At 51.0% G+C, this 18,623-nt stretch overlaps 1 protein-coding gene across 4 annotated transcripts in view; it reads left to right on the top strand.

Moving 5' to 3' along the window:
* Positions 1–18,623, top strand: part of HDLBP (high density lipoprotein binding protein) — a 70,324-nt gene that overhangs the window by 49,622 nt on the left and 2,079 nt on the right. For all 4 annotated transcript variants that reach the window (XM_028105122.1, XM_028105124.2, XM_088021452.1 and 1 more), the window contains exons 12-24: positions 2,220–2,359; positions 3,620–3,724; positions 3,851–3,964; positions 4,800–4,886; positions 5,051–5,182; positions 8,703–8,921; positions 11,355–11,576; positions 11,665–11,883; positions 12,558–12,696; positions 14,189–14,343; positions 15,219–15,323; positions 15,501–15,635; positions 16,643–16,786. In XM_028105122.1, coding sequence (XP_027960923.1) covers positions 2,220–2,359; positions 3,620–3,724; positions 3,851–3,964; positions 4,800–4,886; positions 5,051–5,182; positions 8,703–8,921; positions 11,355–11,576; positions 11,665–11,883; positions 12,558–12,696; positions 14,189–14,343; positions 15,219–15,323; positions 15,501–15,635; positions 16,643–16,786 — 1,916 coding nt within the window. The remainder of the gene's footprint in view (positions 1–2,219; positions 2,360–3,619; positions 3,725–3,850; positions 3,965–4,799; positions 4,887–5,050; positions 5,183–8,702; positions 8,922–11,354; positions 11,577–11,664; positions 11,884–12,557; positions 12,697–14,188; positions 14,344–15,218; positions 15,324–15,500; positions 15,636–16,642; positions 16,787–18,623) is intronic.

An 18,623-nucleotide genomic window follows, 5' to 3' on the forward strand; every position in this document is an offset into this window, starting at 1 on the left:
GGTCTCTAACTGCAGACACTGGGCTCTGTCCAAGGAAGGTGACAGAACTCCATATGTTTTGCAAAGACAGTGAAAGCAATCGATTTGGGTCTGAGCTGATGGCGGACTTTCTCTAAGCAGCATTGTGGCCTCCATGGAGCCCTAAGGTGGTCATTGGGCTGCCCTTGTTTTTAGTTACTGTAAAGCCTTCTGATTTTTAGTGGTTTCTATTTTTGGTTTTTTGAGAGTAATTTTGTGACCTGACAACAGTGGTTCAGTTCCCAAACTTGTTTCCACATTAGAAACCCCAGGGATCTCTATCAGTGGAACAGAATAGAGACCCCAGAAATGAATCCTCAACCATATGGCCAACTAATCTTCGACAAAGCAGGAAGGAATATCCAACGGGACTCAAAATGGATGAAAGATCTAAATGTAAGACAGGAATCCCTCAAAATCCTAGAGGAGAACACAGGCATCAACCTGTGACCTCAGCCGTAGCTACTTCTTGCTAGACACATCTCTAAAGGCAAGGGAAGCAAGGGCAAAAATGAACTGTTGGGACTTCATCAAGATAAAAAGCTTCTGCACAGCAAGGGAAGAGTCGACAAAACCAAAACACAACTGACAGAATGGGAGAAGATAATTTGCAAATGACCTATCAGATAAAGGGCTAGTATCCAAAATCTATAAAGAACTTGTCAAACCCAACACCCAAAGAACAAATAATCCGGTCAAGAAATATGAACAGACGTTTCTCCAAAGAAGATATCCAGATGGCCGGGGCACCTGGGTGGCTCAGTCGGTTAAGCGTTTGCCTTCGGCTCAGGTCATGATCCCAGGGTCCTGAGATCGAGCCCACATCGGGCTCCCTGCTTAGTGGGGAGTCTGCCTCTCCCTTACTCTCCGCCTTGGCCCCCACTTGGGCTCACGCTCTACCTCTCTCCCTCAAATAAGATCTTAAAAAAAAGAGATCTACAAATGGCCAACAGACACGTGAAAAAATGCTCAGCATCATGTGGTATCAGGGAAATACAAATCAAAACCACAATGAGTTACCACCTCATACCAGTCAGAACAAGTGTTGACGAGGTTGTCGAGGAAGGGGAACCTTCTTATACCATTGGTGGGAATGCATGCTGGTGTAGCCACTCTGGAAAACGGTACGGAGGTTCCTCAGAAAGTTGAAAATAGAGCTACCCTATGACCCAGCAATTGCGCTACTGGGTATTTATCCCGAAGTTACAAATGTAGAGAAAAGAAGGAGCACATGCACCCCAATGTTTATAGCAGCAATGTCCACAATAGTCAAACTGGGGAAGGAGCCCAGATGTCCATCGACAGATGAATGGGTAAAGAAGATGGCGTATCTATATACAATGGAATGCTACTCAGCTGTCAAAAAAATGAAATCTTGCCATTAGCAGCGATGTGGATGGAACTAGAGAGTGTTATGCTAAGTGAAATAAATCAGAGAAAGATAGTTATATGATTTTACTCATGTGGAATTTAAGAAACAAGACAGGATCTTAGGGGAAGGGAGGGAAAATAAAATGACAAAATCAGAGGAGACAAATCATAAGAGACTCTTAATCTCAGGAAACAAACTGAAGGTTGCTGGAGGGGAGGGGGTGGGGGGAAGGGGTAACTGGGTGATGGGCATGAAGGAGGGCACGGGATGGAATGCGCACTGGGTGTTAAATAAGACAATCACTGAACTCTATCTCTGAAATTAATAATACACTATATGTTAATTGAATTTAAATTTTAAAAAGCTTTCGAATACTTCAAGACACTTTTGGTGAAAATAGTAGTTATCAGTTGTCACAGAATAATTGTGTCAACTTCATATTTTAGTAAACTATCATTCTCCAAATGATCAATCAATATATGAGTCAGAGATCCAAAGTAAAAAAAAAAAAAAAGAAACAGCTGTGATCTTTCAAGTATTCTAAAGCCCCAGCCATACCCCAGACCAGCTGAGCCTCATCCACTGTGAGGCCCCAGCTGTCAGTCGCGGGATGCTGTCAGGACGATGCTGGCGTGCCTCATGCAGGTGGAGACCATAATCAGCTCATATGAGAGAACGGAGAATCTTGCTTTGGCGGCCTAATCACCCTCTTTGCTTGTGGGGTGACTGATGAGGTTATTGGGGCTTTGGCCCTGTTCTGCCAGGCTGTAGTCATTGGTGGAACTTGGTAGATTTTGAGTCCAAATGTGTTTCCTTTTGTATTTTTAAGTAAACAGAATCAAAGACCAGTACAAGGTGTCCGTACGCATCCCTCCTGACAGTGAGAAGAGCAACCTGATTCGCATTGAGGGGGACCCACAGGGTGTGCAGCAGGCCAAGCGGGAGCTGCTGGAGCTCGCCTCTCGGATGGTAAGACCTGTGGGCAGGTCCTGTGTCTGGGAAGGAGCGTATTTTCTCCCGCAGTTCTGCAGTGGCTCTGACTTGCTGGGGCCCAGGCCCTGTATGAGGGAGGCCCTGGGGCTCTGCAGCTGGGTCTTCAGCCTTGGCCAAACCCGTGTCTGTGATGCTTGAGGGACCAGTTCTTAAAAGCACCCAGGTGATTCCCACATGGAGCTCAGGTTGAAAATTCTTGCTCTGTGGTTGTCTGCAACTCTGGGGGTTGGAGGGTGGGGGCATGGGTCCTGTTCCCTGGGCTAAGCTCCTGGCACTGGTGTGTTTTTCTGGGTTGTGTGTGTCAGACGCAGATAACCATGCAGCAGTGATTCTCCATTTTGGCTGCATGTAGGGGTCACTGGGGTGCCTTTCAGAATCCAGAGGAGTTACCTACTGTGTGAGTGATCGTACCTTAGCACAGATACTTGCAGAACGTCAGGAAAGCCTCAGGCAGGGCAGTGCATGTGCCTCACTGGGGAGGGGAGCAAGCCCCCCATGTCTGCTGGCACTGGTTCCCAAGCCTGGAGCCTCGCCTCAGAGGCCCGCTTTTGACAGTAGACAATCCCTTGTCATTCCCTTGTCCTCAGCTGCAAGCCAGCGCATGCGGCCTCCCGGTGTTCCCTGGCCATCCCTGAGCTCCTGTCTGGCCAGGGCCCCTTGGTCTGGGGTGTCTGCCTGTGTTGGACTCCTAAACCCTTGTTCCGTTTTAAACCTGGTGCCAGTCTGATCTAGAATCTCCCTTGAGTTCTTTCAGATGCCTGCCTGGTTGTATGTTTTCCTTTATTCCGGCTCTGCTGCTGCTTTTGTATTTCTTGTGACATTTTAGTGAAACCTGGAGGAGGGTGAGAACCATGCAAGTTCATTATTCATTCTTAATGATCCACACGGGGCAGTGGTCTGAACCATGCTGTGGTCAGGAAGGATCGCTGCCTGTCCTGCAGAGTGTTAGGCCTCCTGGTCTCTTGTTCTGGTCAGCACAGAAGCGCTGAGTGAACTGCTTTGGTGACTAAGGCTACTTGCAGTACCACTTTCAGTTGAAGAGTCCCTGCTCAGTTGTTGAATTGTACTTCCTTCCGGAGAACAACACCCAGCCTGTGTTGTTGGAGAGAGCAGGTGTCCTCTAGTGGGTGCTCTCTCCTGGCTGGGGACTCCCAGGGATGCCACAGGGCACTGCTGTGCTCCCTGGGCTCCCGGAGCCTCCTGCTGTAATGTCATCTACTTGAATCGTGCTTTTAGGAAAACGAGCGCACCAAGGATCTGATTATTGAGCAGAGGTTCCATCGCACAATCATTGGGCAGAAGGGTGAACGGATCCGTGAAATTCGTGACAAATTCCCAGAGGTAAAGGTTTCCCAGTGGAATTCTTCAGCCCCCTTGGAGTGATTGATTCGCACTTAGAGATACTGAGTATTTTAGAATCCAGTCCTTAGCAGTAACTGAACTTGAATTTGTGATGATTTGTTCCAGGTTATCATCAACTTTCCAGACCCAGCACAAAAAAGTGATATTGTTCAACTCAGAGGGCCCAAGAATGAGGTGGAAAAATGCACAAAATACATGCAGAAGATGGTGGCAGATCTGGTAGGGGGATGTTTCCCATTCTTGGTTGTGATAGTGCTGCCGGTGGCAGAGAGACCTGGGGGGGGGCGCGTATCCCATCAGAACCCCTGCTGCAGGGGGCACACTCAGGCCCTGGCTTGGTCTGCCGTCGACGGAGGGGCGCCGACAACTCTTAGGACTTCAGTGTTCCGTGGAATTCAGGTGGGGTGCCAGGCTCCTTGTTCCCTTGAGGGATCTTCAGATATCTGGATAAGCTGTCCCATCCAGTGAGGAGAGAGATTTGCACAGGCAGTATGGGGAGCCATTTATTGATTGTCTATTTTCTTAAGAAGCTGGAATGGGAGCCGGCAGTTTTGAAAGTGGTGAGGGTGGTTATTGATGGGAAGGCTGCAGATGGGCTCGTGCTTTCTGTAGTTTCTCATGGGGCTTGGACCGAGCTCACCACTGCCTCAGATTGCTGGTGGGTGCGTTCCCAGCACTGAGCTTGTTCACACTGCCGCGGCGTGGTGGGGTTTGTGTGTTCTGGGCTTACTTCTCTCAGCCTGGTGGCCAGGGACTCCCTCCTACCCAGAATTGCTTCTGGATTACGGACCTTGCACTGAACAGGTGGCAGGTTCTTTGGGGAGCCACTTTTTATCAAGGTGGCTTTGCATCAGTTGACAGTGGCATGCCAGGTTAGCTTATTGTTGGGTAAGTTATCCCTCCATCTAGAGGTCAGAGGTCCTAGTGGGAGATGAGCAGGATCCAATTGTGTGTTTCTCATAGCGAATCCTGTCATTTCATACTCCCTCATGGATGAGGGGACACGTCACTGTCCAGCATGATGGCTAATGGTGCCACCTCTTTTGTTTTTAAGGTGGAAAATAGCTATTCAATTTCTGTTCCGATCTTCAAACAATTTCACAAGAACATCATTGGGAAAGGAGGCGCAAACATTAAAAAGGTGACCGGCCAGCTTGTTCCCTGAATCTTGGCTCCCCTCGGCCTGCTCCCAAAGCCAGGTTCCATTCTGGCTTACAGTTGAAGGAGGGAGCCTTACTTTTCAGCCCTGGGCTCCAAGTGTCTCAACTGGGAAGTCAATTCTTATGGTCCCCTGTCTTCTGGTAGATTCGGGAAGAAAGCAACACTAAGATCGACCTTCCAGCAGAGAATAGCAATTCAGAGACCATTATCATCACAGGCAAGCGAGCCAACTGTGAGGCCGCCCGGAGCCGCATCCTGTCCATCCAGAAAGACCTGGTAATGGGGTGTTGTGTGACAGGGCGTGTGCCGGGCTCCCCCGTCATCCGGTCTCATCAGCTCTCCCCGTAGCAGGGCGGGCCCGTGGCCGGCCTCCCGCCACACGCCTGGGGCCGTGCTTACCACTAGACCTGAGCAGTAGCACTGGATTTGAGTGCTTGGAAATCATCCTGTCCCGAAGGCATAACAATCAATTTTTTTTTCAATTTTTGAAAAATAACATGTAAGAAACTTCATGTTTCAAGTATTCAGTTTGATAAGTTTTGACCTATGTTGTATACGCATGGAACCTCTGTACTCAGGGTAATGAGCATATCCAGCACCCCGGGGATGTCCTCGTACCCCCTTTCAGCACCTCCCTCTGTCCCGCCAACCCCACCCCCACTCTGCCTGTCCAGCCCTTCATCTGCTTTCAGCCACGGGGGATTGTCGAGTTTCCTTTGTCCTCGTACAAAAGAAATCATGGTGTTTGCTCTCGCAGCTCGAGCTCTTCTCACGTGGAGCAGCTATGTTGAGATGCATCTGTGTTGTCCTGTGTGTCATTCGGTTTTGTTTCTTTCCTGGGTGATAGGTCCCTGCATGCACAAATCATGTTCCTTTTCGCCTAAGATTTGTAGCTTTTCTTTCAAGGGGTTTTTATTTTATCTAGGTTGTCAAGGTTTTTAGCATAAAGTTTTTCATGATATTGCCATACTGTGCTTTCACTGTGCTGGTGTCTCATGTTCCTGATATGTGTAATTTGTGTCATTATAGAATTACCATCTTTTACCCTTCGTAGTAGTCTTTGCTCTGAAATCTAGTTTTTCTCATTAAAGTGGGTTTCTTTTTTTTTTTTTTAAGATTTTATTTATTTGACAGAGAGAGAGACAGCGAGAGAGGGAACACAAGCAGGGGGAGTGGGAGAGGGAGAAGCAGGCTTCCCGCGGAGCAGGGAGCCTGATGTGGGGCTCGATCCCAGGACCCCGGGAGCATGACCTGAGCCGAAGGCAGACGCTTAACCAGCTGAGCCACCCAGGCGCCCCTAAAGTGGGTTTCTTTTAGACGGCTTTTTTTATTCAATCTTAAGGATTTTATTTATTTATTTATTAGAGAGTGAGTGGGGGGAGGAGCCCTGTGGGAGAAGGACAAGCGGACCCCACGCCCAGTGCAGAGCCCTACGCGGGCCTCAGGCTCCCGACCCCGAGCTCAGGACCTGAGCCGAAACCAAGACTCAGACCTTAACCAGCTGAGCCACCCAGACGCCCCAGTATCTGCCTTTTAAATGGAGATTCTTACATTTAATTACATTAGTAAATCTGTGTATCATGTACTATGTTACATATTTTATTACATCTATTTAGTAAGTGTGATTAAATATAAACTTTAATTTTTAGAATTGTGGAAAGTACACGTAACAAAATTTACCACCTGCGTGTGCGACCCCGGGCATCAGCTGTGTGGCTGTCCCCATCATTGTCTTCAGCACTTTCCCATCTCCCCAAATAGAAGCTGCACCTGCAAACCCCTCTCCAGCCCCTCCCCAGCCCCTGGTCATGGTGGTTTTACGGAGGTGTCCTGCATTTGTTTTCTGTTTGCCCCATCTATTTTGTTCCCTTTTTCTGCCTGCTTTTGGATTTAATATATAATTTTTTTACTCTTCTCAAATCCTTTTTGGCTTATTGGATATAACTTTTATTTTTGTGGTTGTTTTAGGGTTTTTAGTGTACATCCTCCACTTAGGCCCTGTCTCTAAGTGACTTTGTGCTCGTTGCAGTGTGGCTTGAGAAGCTGCAAACCCCCGTTTATCACCCAAGTCTCCGTGTCCATGTCCCCAGCCCCACAACACGGCACTGTTTCACACTGGCTTCTTGCACTCGGTGTTAGTAAGTCGGGTCAGTACAGTCAGAGTGTGTTTAGTTCTGTAAGGAAGTGCCAGACCATCTTCCAGCGAGGCTGAGCCTTTCTGTGTTCCCAGAAGCAGACCTCAGGCCAGAGCTTTTCTTTCAGGACTTAGGACTTTGCTTCAGGGCCTTCCCAGTGTTTCTGAGGACACATCTGAGGTCCTCCTTGGCTTTCCTCCTCTGCACAGACTTCCTCTGGCTGTATTTAGGATTGTCACAAGGTCGGGAAGCCTTATGAAAGTTACCATGTGTTTGGGCGTCCTTTTCTTCATGTTGGTTAGAGTTCATTGAGCTTCTTGGATGCAAAGACTTTAGCGTTGTCAAATTTGGAAAACCTGGGGTCCTTATTGATTGATTGATTTTTTTAGAAAGCGTGTGCGTGAGCAAAGGGAGAGGGAGAGAGAATCTCAAGCACACTCCCTGCTGAGCGCAGAGCCTGTGGGGCTCTATCTCACAACCCCGAGATCATGACCTGAGCCAAAACCAAGAGTCGGAGGCTCGACTGACTCAGCCCCCCAGGCGCCCCTGGAGTCATTATTATTAAGTAGTTCTTCCTGTCCTTCCCGTCGGGGACTCCAGTTACTTGGGGCTAGGCCGGCTGGAGGTGGTCCTGTGGTTCACGGGTATGTTATTTATTTGGGTGAAAAGGAGAAGTGGTATTTTTCCTCATTAGTTTCTTTGAATTCATTAATTTTCTGCAATGTCTAATCTGCCTGTAATCCCATCTAATGTATTTTTCATTTCAGACATTTTCACCTGTAGAAGTTCAGGGTGGAATATTTCGTTTTTACACATGACACGCTCAGTGTTCCTTTGGGTTTTTTTTTATCATGTATGCAGTCGTGAAAATGCCTGTTATGTTCTTGACCCACTGGTTCTAATATCTGTGTCACTTCTGGACTATTTTCTGTTCTTTCCTCACTGAGTGATTTTTCTTGTTTCTTTGAATGTCTGGTATTTTTTCGTTGGATGCCAGAAATTAGGACGTCTACTTGGGTGGATGCTGGTTATTTTTGCATTCCTATAAATGTCTTTGAGCTTTGCTAAGGTACTTTGGAGTACTTGGCTCCTTTTTGGACTTGCTCTTAAGACACACGAGGTGGTGTCACAGCAGTGCCTGGTCTGGGGTGTTCCTTCCCACTCCTGAGGTGAGGCCTCCCTGCACCCAGTGTCCCGTAGTGTAGGCAGTACTGTGCACTGCTGTCCCTCCCCTCCTGGTGCCGTCAGTGTGGGAGCAAACTCCAGTTCACGCAGCTTCCACCAGTCCTGCTCTGCCCAGACTGTCAGCTCTGTGTCCTCAACACAGGGTCTCAGCCAGGGGACCATCATCATGCTCACCTGGCTTGTCTCCTGTCTCCAGTGTCTTGAACACCATTGTTTCTCACGGGAGGTAAATCTGGGCCTTGTTGTCTCACCTGGACTGGAGGCAGGGTTTTAATAGGAAAGGCTGATGATCCATGGGCATCTCAGTTGTGTCTCTGCTTTATGGTGTGATGTGGAGACTTTCCTTCTATGCTATGTGAGCTGCTTCCCCCACCTCAGCCCCCCCCCACGTCCCCACAAGCACAAGGGCTCCAGCCCCCTCTGCAATGGGCGTGCTGCCGTGTGTCCCACACCTCACAGACTGTGTGTCATTGCAGGCCAATATAGCCGAGCTGGAGGTCTCGATTCCTGCCAAGCTGCACAACTCCCTCATTGGCACGAAGGGCCGCTTGATCCGCTCTATCATGGAGGAGTGTGGCGGGGTGCACATTCACTTCCCGGTGGAGGGCTCAGGGAGTGACACTGTTGTCATCAGGGGCCCCGCCTTGGATGTGGAGAAGGCCAAGAAGCAGCTCCTGCACCTGGCCGAGGAGAAGGTAAGCTTCACGCCCAGGAGTGACGGCGCTGTGTCTCCCCTCTTGCTAGAAATCCTTGCCCCGTTGTTGTGGCAGGTCAGAAAATTGCTTCAGACACCTTTTTGTGTCTTTGATTTTGCTGCTGCTGAACAAAGGGCCTTGGCAGGTCAAAAGCCTACTTATACAATACAGAAAATTTGCTGTTTGGCTTATTGGTTTGGGGGTTTTTGTTTTTGTTTTGTTTTGTTTTGTTTTGTTTTAACACTTGATTTCTTTGAGATTGAGCACAAGCAGGGGGAGTGGCAGAGGGAAAGAAAGAAGCAGGCTCCCTGCAGCCTGACATGGGGCACAAACCCTTGACCCCAGGATCACGACCTGAGCCAAAAGCAGACACTTACCCGACTGAGCCACTCAGGCACCCCTGGGTTTGTTTTTTTGTTTTTTTGTTTTTTTTTAAGTATGATTTATAGACAGTAACACCCGCCTTTCTTAGCGTATACTTCTGAGTTTTGATGAGCATAAACAAACTCATGTGACCACCACTGCAATGAAAATGTTTTGGCCATCACCCCTGAAATTCTGCATCGAGTCACCTTTGCCCCTTTGTCAGAACCCACATGTGGGTCTGTTTCTGGACCCTGCTGTGTTCCCGCAACTCTGTAGGGAGGGATGGCTGGGAGAGCCCTCCAGCTTTGCGCTTTTTCAGACTGCTCTAGCCGTTCTGCATCTTTGCCCTTCTGTGCACATTTGGAACCAGCTTAACAGTTTCTAGGGGGAAATCCTGCTTGGATTTGGACTGGGACAGTGTTGAATCTAAAGATCAAATCGGGGAGAATTGACAACTCAAGAGTTTGCAGTTTTCTGGGCTGTGTTCTTAAGTTTTCAGTGTTCGATTTTTCATTGGCGTTTTGTAGTTTTTAGCATGTGGATCTCACTCATATTTTGTTCAATTCAAATCCTCACTATTTTGCTTTTTAGCGCTGTTGTTAAATGGTACTTTTTAATTCATTTTAATTTCCAGTTACTGTAGCAAGTAGAAATATATCTGATATTTTTATATTGGCTTTCTTTTATGCATCTGGTTTAAAGTTCATTTATCAGTTCCAGTACATTTCTTGTGGATTCTTGAGTTTTCTGTGTAACACACATTGTCTGTGAACAGACAGTTGAATTCTTTCCTGCTGATCCGTACACCTGTAGGTGTGGTCTCACTGCATCGCTTGGGCCTCCGGTACGGTGTTGAGGAGCAGTGGTGAGAGGGGATGGCCGTGCCTCATTGGCGAACTTTGGGGAGAGTCCCGCAGCATTGAGTGGGAAATGAGCTGCGGTCTTCCAAAGAAGCTCTCTGTCACCTTGAGGAAGCTCCCTTCTGCTACAAGTTTGCTGAGAGCTACTGCGGGAACGGGAACAGGGGTGGGACTTTTTTGTAGGAGGCTTTCTATGTATCTGTTGACACGACAGCATGGTTTCTCTTTTTTTAAGCATATGTATTAGATTTTTTTAGTGTTTTTGTGGGGGTTTTTTGTTTGTTTTTTTAAAGTTTAACCTTGCTTTTCTGGGATGAGCCCCACTTGGTTTAGGTATGCTGTCCTTCATCGTGTTGCTGGGCTAGGCTCACCTAGCTCCTTAGCTTTTTAATAATGTTACTGTTTTCCAGTGTCTGTGTCTGAAGGTTCTCTCAGGGGTGTTTGGGAAATCAGCAGCTCAAAGATAACAAAATTCATTTGCTTGTTACTTCTTAGCATGCTGGCAGACCTTCTTTTCCTTTGTGTTTCTTCATGCTTGTGTGCCAGGTTCCAGAATACAAGGAAGGAGAGGAGAAGGCATTGTGTGGGTCTGAGTCAACTTGAAGGTGCATGTGCTCTCCTGTTGTATCTGCCAGATGAGCTGGCATCCTCAACAAGGTCATCATGTCGGGGCCTTTGCTGGGCCCTGGCTTCTTGGTGTCAGATGGGGGCCTTGGTTGGCTTGAGTCTGTCCGAGATTGAGATTGGGCCTTGCTGTGTTGGCGTGTGGGCTCCCCTGTAGCCCGAGCAGAGGAAGGCCTGGACGGGGAGCGCTCTGCTTGACTTGGGGAGGAGCAGGAGTGCCGTGCCTGGGGGTGGGGCTGGCAGTACTGTGGGCTTACCTGCTGTGCCAGGTGCACCCCTGCTCCCCTAGCACCCCGAGGCCATACTCACTTAGTCTCCTCTGTAGGTGGAGAGCAGCGTGCAGGGGTTGGTTGGGTCCCTGCCGGTAAGTGGCAGGACTGGGGCTATGAATGTACATGCTCTGAGCCATCTCAGTGTCTGGACGGCAGAGGGGGCCGTAAGTCCTTCCTGTCTGGGTGTCCATCCCTTTGTTTTGGTGAGGCGTAACAGCCACAGGCCTTTGTTCTCTAGGCCCTCTTATTTACCTGCTCAGGGGACCAGGCAGGTAGCATCAGGCTAGTGTATCTGGGATTGGTTTCCACAGCAAACCAAGAGTTTCACTGTTGACATCCGTGCTAAGCCAGAATACCACAAGTTCCTCATTGGCAAAGGGGGTGGCAAAATCCGCAAGGTGCGTGACAACACTGGAGCCCGCATCATATTCCCAACGGCTGAGGACAAGGATCAGGACCTGATCACCATCATAGGGAAGGAGGATGCTGTCCGGGAGGCCCAGAAGGAGCTGGAGGCCCTCATCCAGAACCTGGTAAGGCCTGGTGGGAGCTGCACCTTGGTCGTCCTGTCAGGCTTGGTCAGCAGGGTCATTTACTTTTTTCCCTCCCTCCATGCCTCAGGATAACGTGGTGGAAGACTGCATGCTGGTGGATCCCAAGCACCACCGCCATTTTGTCATCCGAAGAGGCCAGGTCTTGCGGGAGATTGCTGAAGAGTATGGTGGGGTGATGGTTAGCTTCCCACGCTCTGGCACACAGAGCGATAAGGTCACCCTCAAGGGTGCCAAGGACTGTGTGGAGGCGGCCAAGAAGCGCATTCAGGAGATCATCGAGGACCTGGTAGGTGCCTGGGAGAGTGGCAGGGTTCTTGGCCCCAACAGCCAGGGGCAAAGCAAGGGGCTGGGGTCTCTCAGCCTCTGGCCTCCATCCTGACAGTTGGAGGGAATACTGCTCCTAACCAGCAGGGCGTTTTAAAACGTGATGAAATGCCGTTTGTGCAAGGAACCAGCCTCTCTCCAAAGGGAAGAGAAGAGACGGAAGGGGAGGGCCTGTCAGAGCGGGTCTGCACGGAAACCAGTTAGGTTTTCCCTCCTGGCGCTCCCCTGCCGCGGCCTGGGAAGTACGTCCCTGACCACCAGTCCCCACGCCGCCTCATGGAGTCGTAGCCCCGCGTTCGCTGCCAGTGGCTCACGCAGCCACCCTTCAGGGACAGCACCTAGCCGTGCAGGAGGCACGGAAATAGCTGTACTCCTAGCTCTGGGCGGCAGCGAGCCTCGGTGCCATTTTGTGCAGATGTGTCATCAGTACTTTTTTGCGTCTGGGAAATGTGTCAGAAAGAGGCATTCCATTCGCTCCTGCCTCATGCCCCTCTCTCCACCCTGTTGTACTTGGAGCACTTGAGGTGTCTGCAGAGGACTGAGTGGAGGCTGGTGAGGATGTGCACTGACCCTAAGCAGTTAACCTTTGCCTTTATTTTTTTCTTTCTTGCTGTGCCCCGCAACCCCCCCCCCCAGGAAGCCCAGGTGACCATAGAATGTGCCATACCCCAGAAGTTCCATCGATCTGTCATGGGCCCCAAAGGTTCCAGAATCCAGCAGATTACTCGGGACTATAATGTTCAGATTAAGTTCCCAGACAGAGAGGAGAACCCAGGTGGGTCCCAGCGGTGAGCTCTGTGCTGAGTGGGGAAGCAGGAGGTGTGTGAATGGGCCCCGCCTGGGGAGTTCCGGAGCTTCCCTAGGACGTGGGTTCTATCCGTTGCTGCAGGGTGATGGGTGCCCTTGCAGTGTCAGGAGGCTTGCAGTGGGTGATGCGGCAAAGGAGGGCAAAGCACCTGCGGCCTCTAAAGCAGGGAAGCACCCGCCCCAGCTGCCACCCTGAGTTTGGTTCTGAGGCTTCTCACAAGTCCCAGGTGACCTGTGTGCTAGAGCTGCTTCCGCTCTGTCCACTGCAGCTGCCTCTCCCCCAGCACCCCTACTTGGCGGGTCTTATGCCTTGAGAGGCAGGCACCCTGGCTGCCCTTCTACCACAGCCCCTCACACCAGTGTCCTGCTTATCGCTTGGCTCTGCATGTGCCTTGGGGACAGTCAAGTGGTAGGCAGTCATGAGGTGACCTGCACAATGAGGGGTCTCAGAGCTGGCTTTCCAAGACCTGCCTCCTGCTCGGGTTGCGGCCAAGTGGACAGTCATCTTTGTGGACTGGTCTCAGTGGATGCGTCTGGTCTGGTTGGCGACGGTGTCCACTCCGTGTGCTCTGTCCTCTGCACAGCTGGTCGCGGCCGCTGACTCTCCCGTTGCCCTGAGCACGCACGGGCTGTTTTGAGTACATACAGAGGAAAACCGCATAGGATAAAGATGCATTTTCTATATTCATTATCTAAATTCAGTTTGTTTTCTCTTGCCCCCCCTTCTTTTATGCATATGGTCTTTTTTTCTAAGTCATTGGAGTGTACTCTTCAAACTTATTCTTAGTGGCTCCTTCCTAAGAATGAGAACTATTTTTTTTTTTGACGTCATTTGCAATAACTGGGGTACATCCATCATCGGAATCAGAAGATCTAACAGTATATGGTGCTGTTACCAAATTTAGTTGGTGTTCAAATTTTGCCACTTTGGAAAGTGTCTGCAGAGCCCGACCTTCCCCCCAGTTGGGTACAGGACTGTGATTGCTTCGGCTGTCCTGCTCTTGCTCCTTCACACATGTTGCTGTTGTACAGACTCCAGAATTCTGTCCTGCCCCGTGAGCCTTTTGTGTCAGGTGCGCACCTGGTCCCCCACTGGCCGGCCTCTGTCAGGTGTCCTGTCCCTTCACCCTGAGGCTTGCTTGCTTGCCTGCTTCCTGGCATAAGAAGCTGGAGCCCTCTCCCCTCCTCCCTCCCAGCCTGTGTTGTAGGCCCCTCCCCTCAGCCGTGTCCCAACCCCAGGGCTTGGACTCTTAGTCTCCTTGCCCCTCAAACACAGTGGGTGCCGTACCCCATGCCTCCCACACGCCAGCCTCCAAGGTAACCAGCTCCGCCTGAGCCAAGGGGGTGACTCCTGTCCTCCTGGGAAGCCAAGCGTGTATGGGTCTTCCCTCCCCACTCCCGTCAGCACATGGAGAGTGCAAAGTCGGCACTGTGAGCTGCCCCCTCTCTTGTCTCCCCAGTTCACAGTGTAGAGCCATCAGTCCAGGAGAACGGGGATGATGCCGGAGACGGGAGGGACGCCAAAGAGGCCGACCCTGGCTCCCCCAGGAGGTGTGATATCATCATCATCTCCGGCCGGAAAGAAAAGTGTGAGGCCGCCAAGGAAGCCCTCGAGGTGGGTGCAGCCTGATGCTGGCTGCCGGTGGCACTGGCCTCACCGGCCCGGGGCACAGAGCCCGGCGCCTGGGGGCTGCTGACGGGCATGGAACTGACAGGTTTCAGTGACAGCAGGGGGGATGTGGTCTCCAGCCTCGGGTTCCTTTTCTGTCACATAGTGAACCAAATCTATTTCAGACTTGCAAGGATGAGTCCTTTGTGCTCTGAATGCTTAACTGAGTGCCAGCTACCTGTCGGGCACTGTTTTAAGCGCTGCTGTTATCTCTGAGACCCATGTGGGCTTGGCCACAGCCTGTCCTTGACATGAGTGAGGCCAGGAGTCGGGGCTGGCCTCTGCGTCTGAGCCCCACTGGTCCCCCTCTGTAAGCCTCAGATTGCTCTGGGTTTTTTTCCTGAATTCGGTTTAGTCTGTTTTGTTTTGTTTGTATAAGTGGCCTGTCACATTTAAGAGCATAAGCTTGCGGTTGACTGTCTGAAAGTTTGCCCTGTTGTTAATCTTTAAAAAATGGACTCCATGTTTTTTGTTTTTTTGTTTTTAAGAGTGCATTCAAGCAAGTGGGGAGAGGGACAGAGGGAGACAGAGAACCCCAAGCAGACTCCCCAAGTACGGAGCCCAGTGCGGGGCTTGATCCCAGGACCCCTGAGATCATGACCCGAGCCGAAATCAAGAGTCAGACGCGTAACCGACCACCGCCTGGGCGCCCCTCGATTCTATGTTCTTTTTTTGTGTCTTCTTTTGAGTTTAAAGCCTGGGTGCTGGTCTCAGTTTAGACGGAACAGCATGGAAGGTTCCAGGAAGCTCCCTCTAATTCTCACAGGGTCACTCTGCTCCCCGCTAGCTCTCAGGCCTGCCCCTGACCGTGTTCCCTGCAGGCGCTGGTTCCTGTCACCATCGAAGTGGAGGTGCCCTTTGACCTTCACCGGTACATCATTGGGCAGAAGGGGAGCGGGATCCGGAAGATGATGGATGAGTTTGAGGTACCATGATTTGCGGTCTTTTCCCTGGAACCAGTGTTGGGTGGGAGCCCTCCCAAGGGCCTCTGGCAGTTCAGCCCCTTGGGCCTTCCCCCTGCTCTTAACTGTGCAGTAGCCGGCCGCCCCTAAGTCTTCATCTGCGACCCCATCTACATCAGGTCCGTCCCTGTCTCCATGTAGGTGAACATCCATGTGCCGGCGCCGGAACTGCAGTCCGACATCATCGCCATCACTGGCCTTGTCGCGAATTTGGACCGGGCCAAGGCTGGCTTGCTGGAGCGCGTGAAAGAGCTGCAGGCTGAGCAGGAAGATCGGGTGGGTGTCTCTTGGGCTGCGGGGGCATCCTCCAGAGCTGCGGTCCTCAGCCTTCGTCTTGCCAGAGTGTCACCAGCACCCTGGCCACGCTGCAGCCAGTTTGGCTGGGTGACTGGAGGAGGACCGGGCCGACCCGGTCGTGGTTTGTGTCCAGTGGCCTCTCTTCAGATGCAGTGTTAAGAGCATGGCACTTTTCTCTTCCATACAACTGCAGCAAAGTTAGATTCCCTGTTAATTAGCACTTTTTTTCCAAAGTAAACGTGCCATGTTGTGGTGCCTCCAACCGCACAGGAAAGGTAAGGTTGGAGAGGCCTGGGAGCCATTGCTGAGAAAGACCCCCAAATGTGAGTGGTGTCGTCCTGGGTGGGTGTCAGCGGGCCCGCGTGGACCTTCTCACTGCTCAGTTTCCCTGCTTTGAGGAGGGTTCAAGACCCACGTCCCCTCTGGAGAGCTGGTGTTGGAGGGTTTTCTGAGTGGTGAATGGTACGGCTGAGTGCTGTCAACCTCCAAAAGTCCTGTTACAGATGATGTGGGTCACGGGATTCCTACTGAGGAGGATTTCCTGGAGTCATGTTGGGGATACGGCCCACAGACCTCACACACCTGAGTGTGGTTCTGACGGTCTCAGCCTCTGGCCACGGATTTCTCAGGCTGGCTGGCCCGCTAAAACTTCAGGCCTGCTTTTCTACCCCCCACCCCCCGAACATTTTTATACTTACTCATCAGATGCCTACTAAACCAATTAGAAAGTTGAGCTCAGAGCTCACCACTTGCCACGCCAGCCTTGTCGGCGCTCGAGCAGTCCTTTCTGAAGGGTCTGTGTTCTTGCTTACAGGCTGGTCCTTGAGCTGGTGGGGCGGGGTGACAACAGGCTAACAGGAAAGCAGTGTCTAATTTTTGTCACTGGGGATACTTCGGGGTTCCCGACAGAAAGGGGGGTGAGGCACATGGCTGCGTGTGATGGTGAAAGTCGGGCTTGAACTCCTCCACCCTTGTCTTATCTGTAGGCTTTAAGGAGCTTTAAGCTGAGCGTCACTGTGGACCCCAAATACCACCCCAAAATTATTGGGAGGAAGGGGGCAGTGATAACACAAATCCGCTTGGAACATGATGTGAACATTCAGTTTCCCGATAAGGACGATGGGAGCCAGGTAAGAATGACTGCTGGGGTCAGACTCCATTGTCGGAGCATTTTGGGGCAGATGGACTCTTGTAACCTCATCCTGACCTGGGAGCAGTGAGCGGGCAAGTTTAGGATGTGCCCGGGTGGGTGGAGAGAGGGCGGAGTGCAGAGTGGCAGGTCTCTGCGGATCGGATTTTGGCTTGGGCTTTGGGCCCTGTCTCGGCCCATGTCAGCCTGCATCGCCGCGTGGACCTGGGGCACTTTTCCCCTGCCCACCTGGTCGTCTTGGCAGGCAAGCTGGGGCTCCAGCTGGGTCCGTCCCACACGGTAGTCCCCACAGGTGCAGGCCTTCAGGGAGCACCCTCCCCCGCCCATCACTCCCCTTCCTGTCTTCCTTTTGGCTCCCGTAGGGGCCCCGTCCAGCACAGTCTCTGTGTCTCCTGCAGTGGCTTGCAGCGGAGCACCCAGAAATGGTTTGCTTAGAATCTTCTGGCCAGCAAATCCCAACACGCCTCTACAGACTCTGGCCTTCCTTTTTTTTTTTTTTTTTTTTTTTTTGATTTTATTTTATTTGAGAGAGCACATGAGGGGGAGGGGGTCAGAGAGAGAAGCAGACTCCCCACCGAGCAGGGAGCCCGATGCGGGACTTGATCCAGGGACTCCAGGATCATGACCTGAGCCGAAGGCAGTCGCCCACCCGATTGAGCCACCCAGGTGCCCCAGACTCTGGCCTTTCAACCTGCATCCATGCACCGTGGCAGGCCATCTGTCTGTACCTTCTTTCTCTCCCTGGCCCGAGTCTGTGAGCCACACACTTACCTGAGTCCAAAAAGGCAGGCAGGCCTGTTGGGGCTCACCCCGCAGCCCCCACCTCTCCTGTCTGCCTCTTGCCTGGTCCTACCTTCCCCAGGTGCGTCCTTCTGTCTGCCTCTGCATTTCTAAGAGACATGTTTACACTGCTGTTCTTTTTTATTCTTTGTGGGGTTTTGTTTGTTTTGTTTAAGCTGCATGCCTAATGGGCTTGAACTCATGACCCTGAAGTCAAAAGTCACCTGCTCTTCCAGTTGAGCCAGCCAGGTGCCCCTTTAATTTTTAATGTTTTTATTTATTTTTTTAACTTTTTTTTTTTTAAACATTTTATTTTTTTGAGAGGGGGAGAGAGTGTGAGTGAGAGCCCAAGAGCAGGGAGAGGGAGAAGCAGACTCCCCGCTGAGCAGGGAGCCGGATGTGGGTCTCAATCCCAGGACCCTGAGATCATGACTTGCACCACTTAGGTGCCCATAATTTTTAATGTTTTTAAATCTGAGAATTCAGTTTCTAAACTCCTTACCTTCACTATGTGTATTTCCTTCAACTTTTCTATGTAAATATCACGTTTTTAGTCGTTATTTGGTGTTCAGACCACTGGTTAATAGTTCACAAGCCGAAGAGGGTCGGGTGGCCACATTTTCTTCATACACAGCCTTTTCCGGTGAGGGTCATGCTTCTGTTGGCGAAATGTTCTGGTCTTGGTGTTTGGCGAGGCGCTCGTCAGCGGGTGGCAGGTCCTGGGCATCGGGACTAGCTGCTGCTCTGTGGTCTCCTGTGGTCTTTCTGTCCTCTCTCCTGGGCAGGTCTCGAAGTTTGTGCTCTTTGCTTTGTCTCCCAGTGTTTCTGCTCTCTGGTCCTTTGTCCGTTGCTCTTGTTTAGGGTTAGTATGTTAACGAACGCGGTTTATGGATGTGACTTTGTGTTCACGTGTCCCTTATGCCTCAAGTCGTGTCTCTACAGATGTGGTGCGCTTGCCTGTCCGTGTGCATGTAGGAGGGAGGCCCTAGGCTGGGGCGCACTATGGCTATGGAGTGCTGGCCATGGTGTCTGGAACC

Source organism: Eumetopias jubatus, unplaced genomic scaffold (assembly GCF_037043125.1).
Source record: "Eumetopias jubatus isolate StellerSeaLion01/CBP00866 unplaced genomic scaffold, mEumJub1_p1.0 scaffold_3, whole genome shotgun sequence".
Classification (NCBI taxonomy): Eukaryota; Metazoa; Chordata; class Mammalia; order Carnivora; family Otariidae; genus Eumetopias; species Eumetopias jubatus.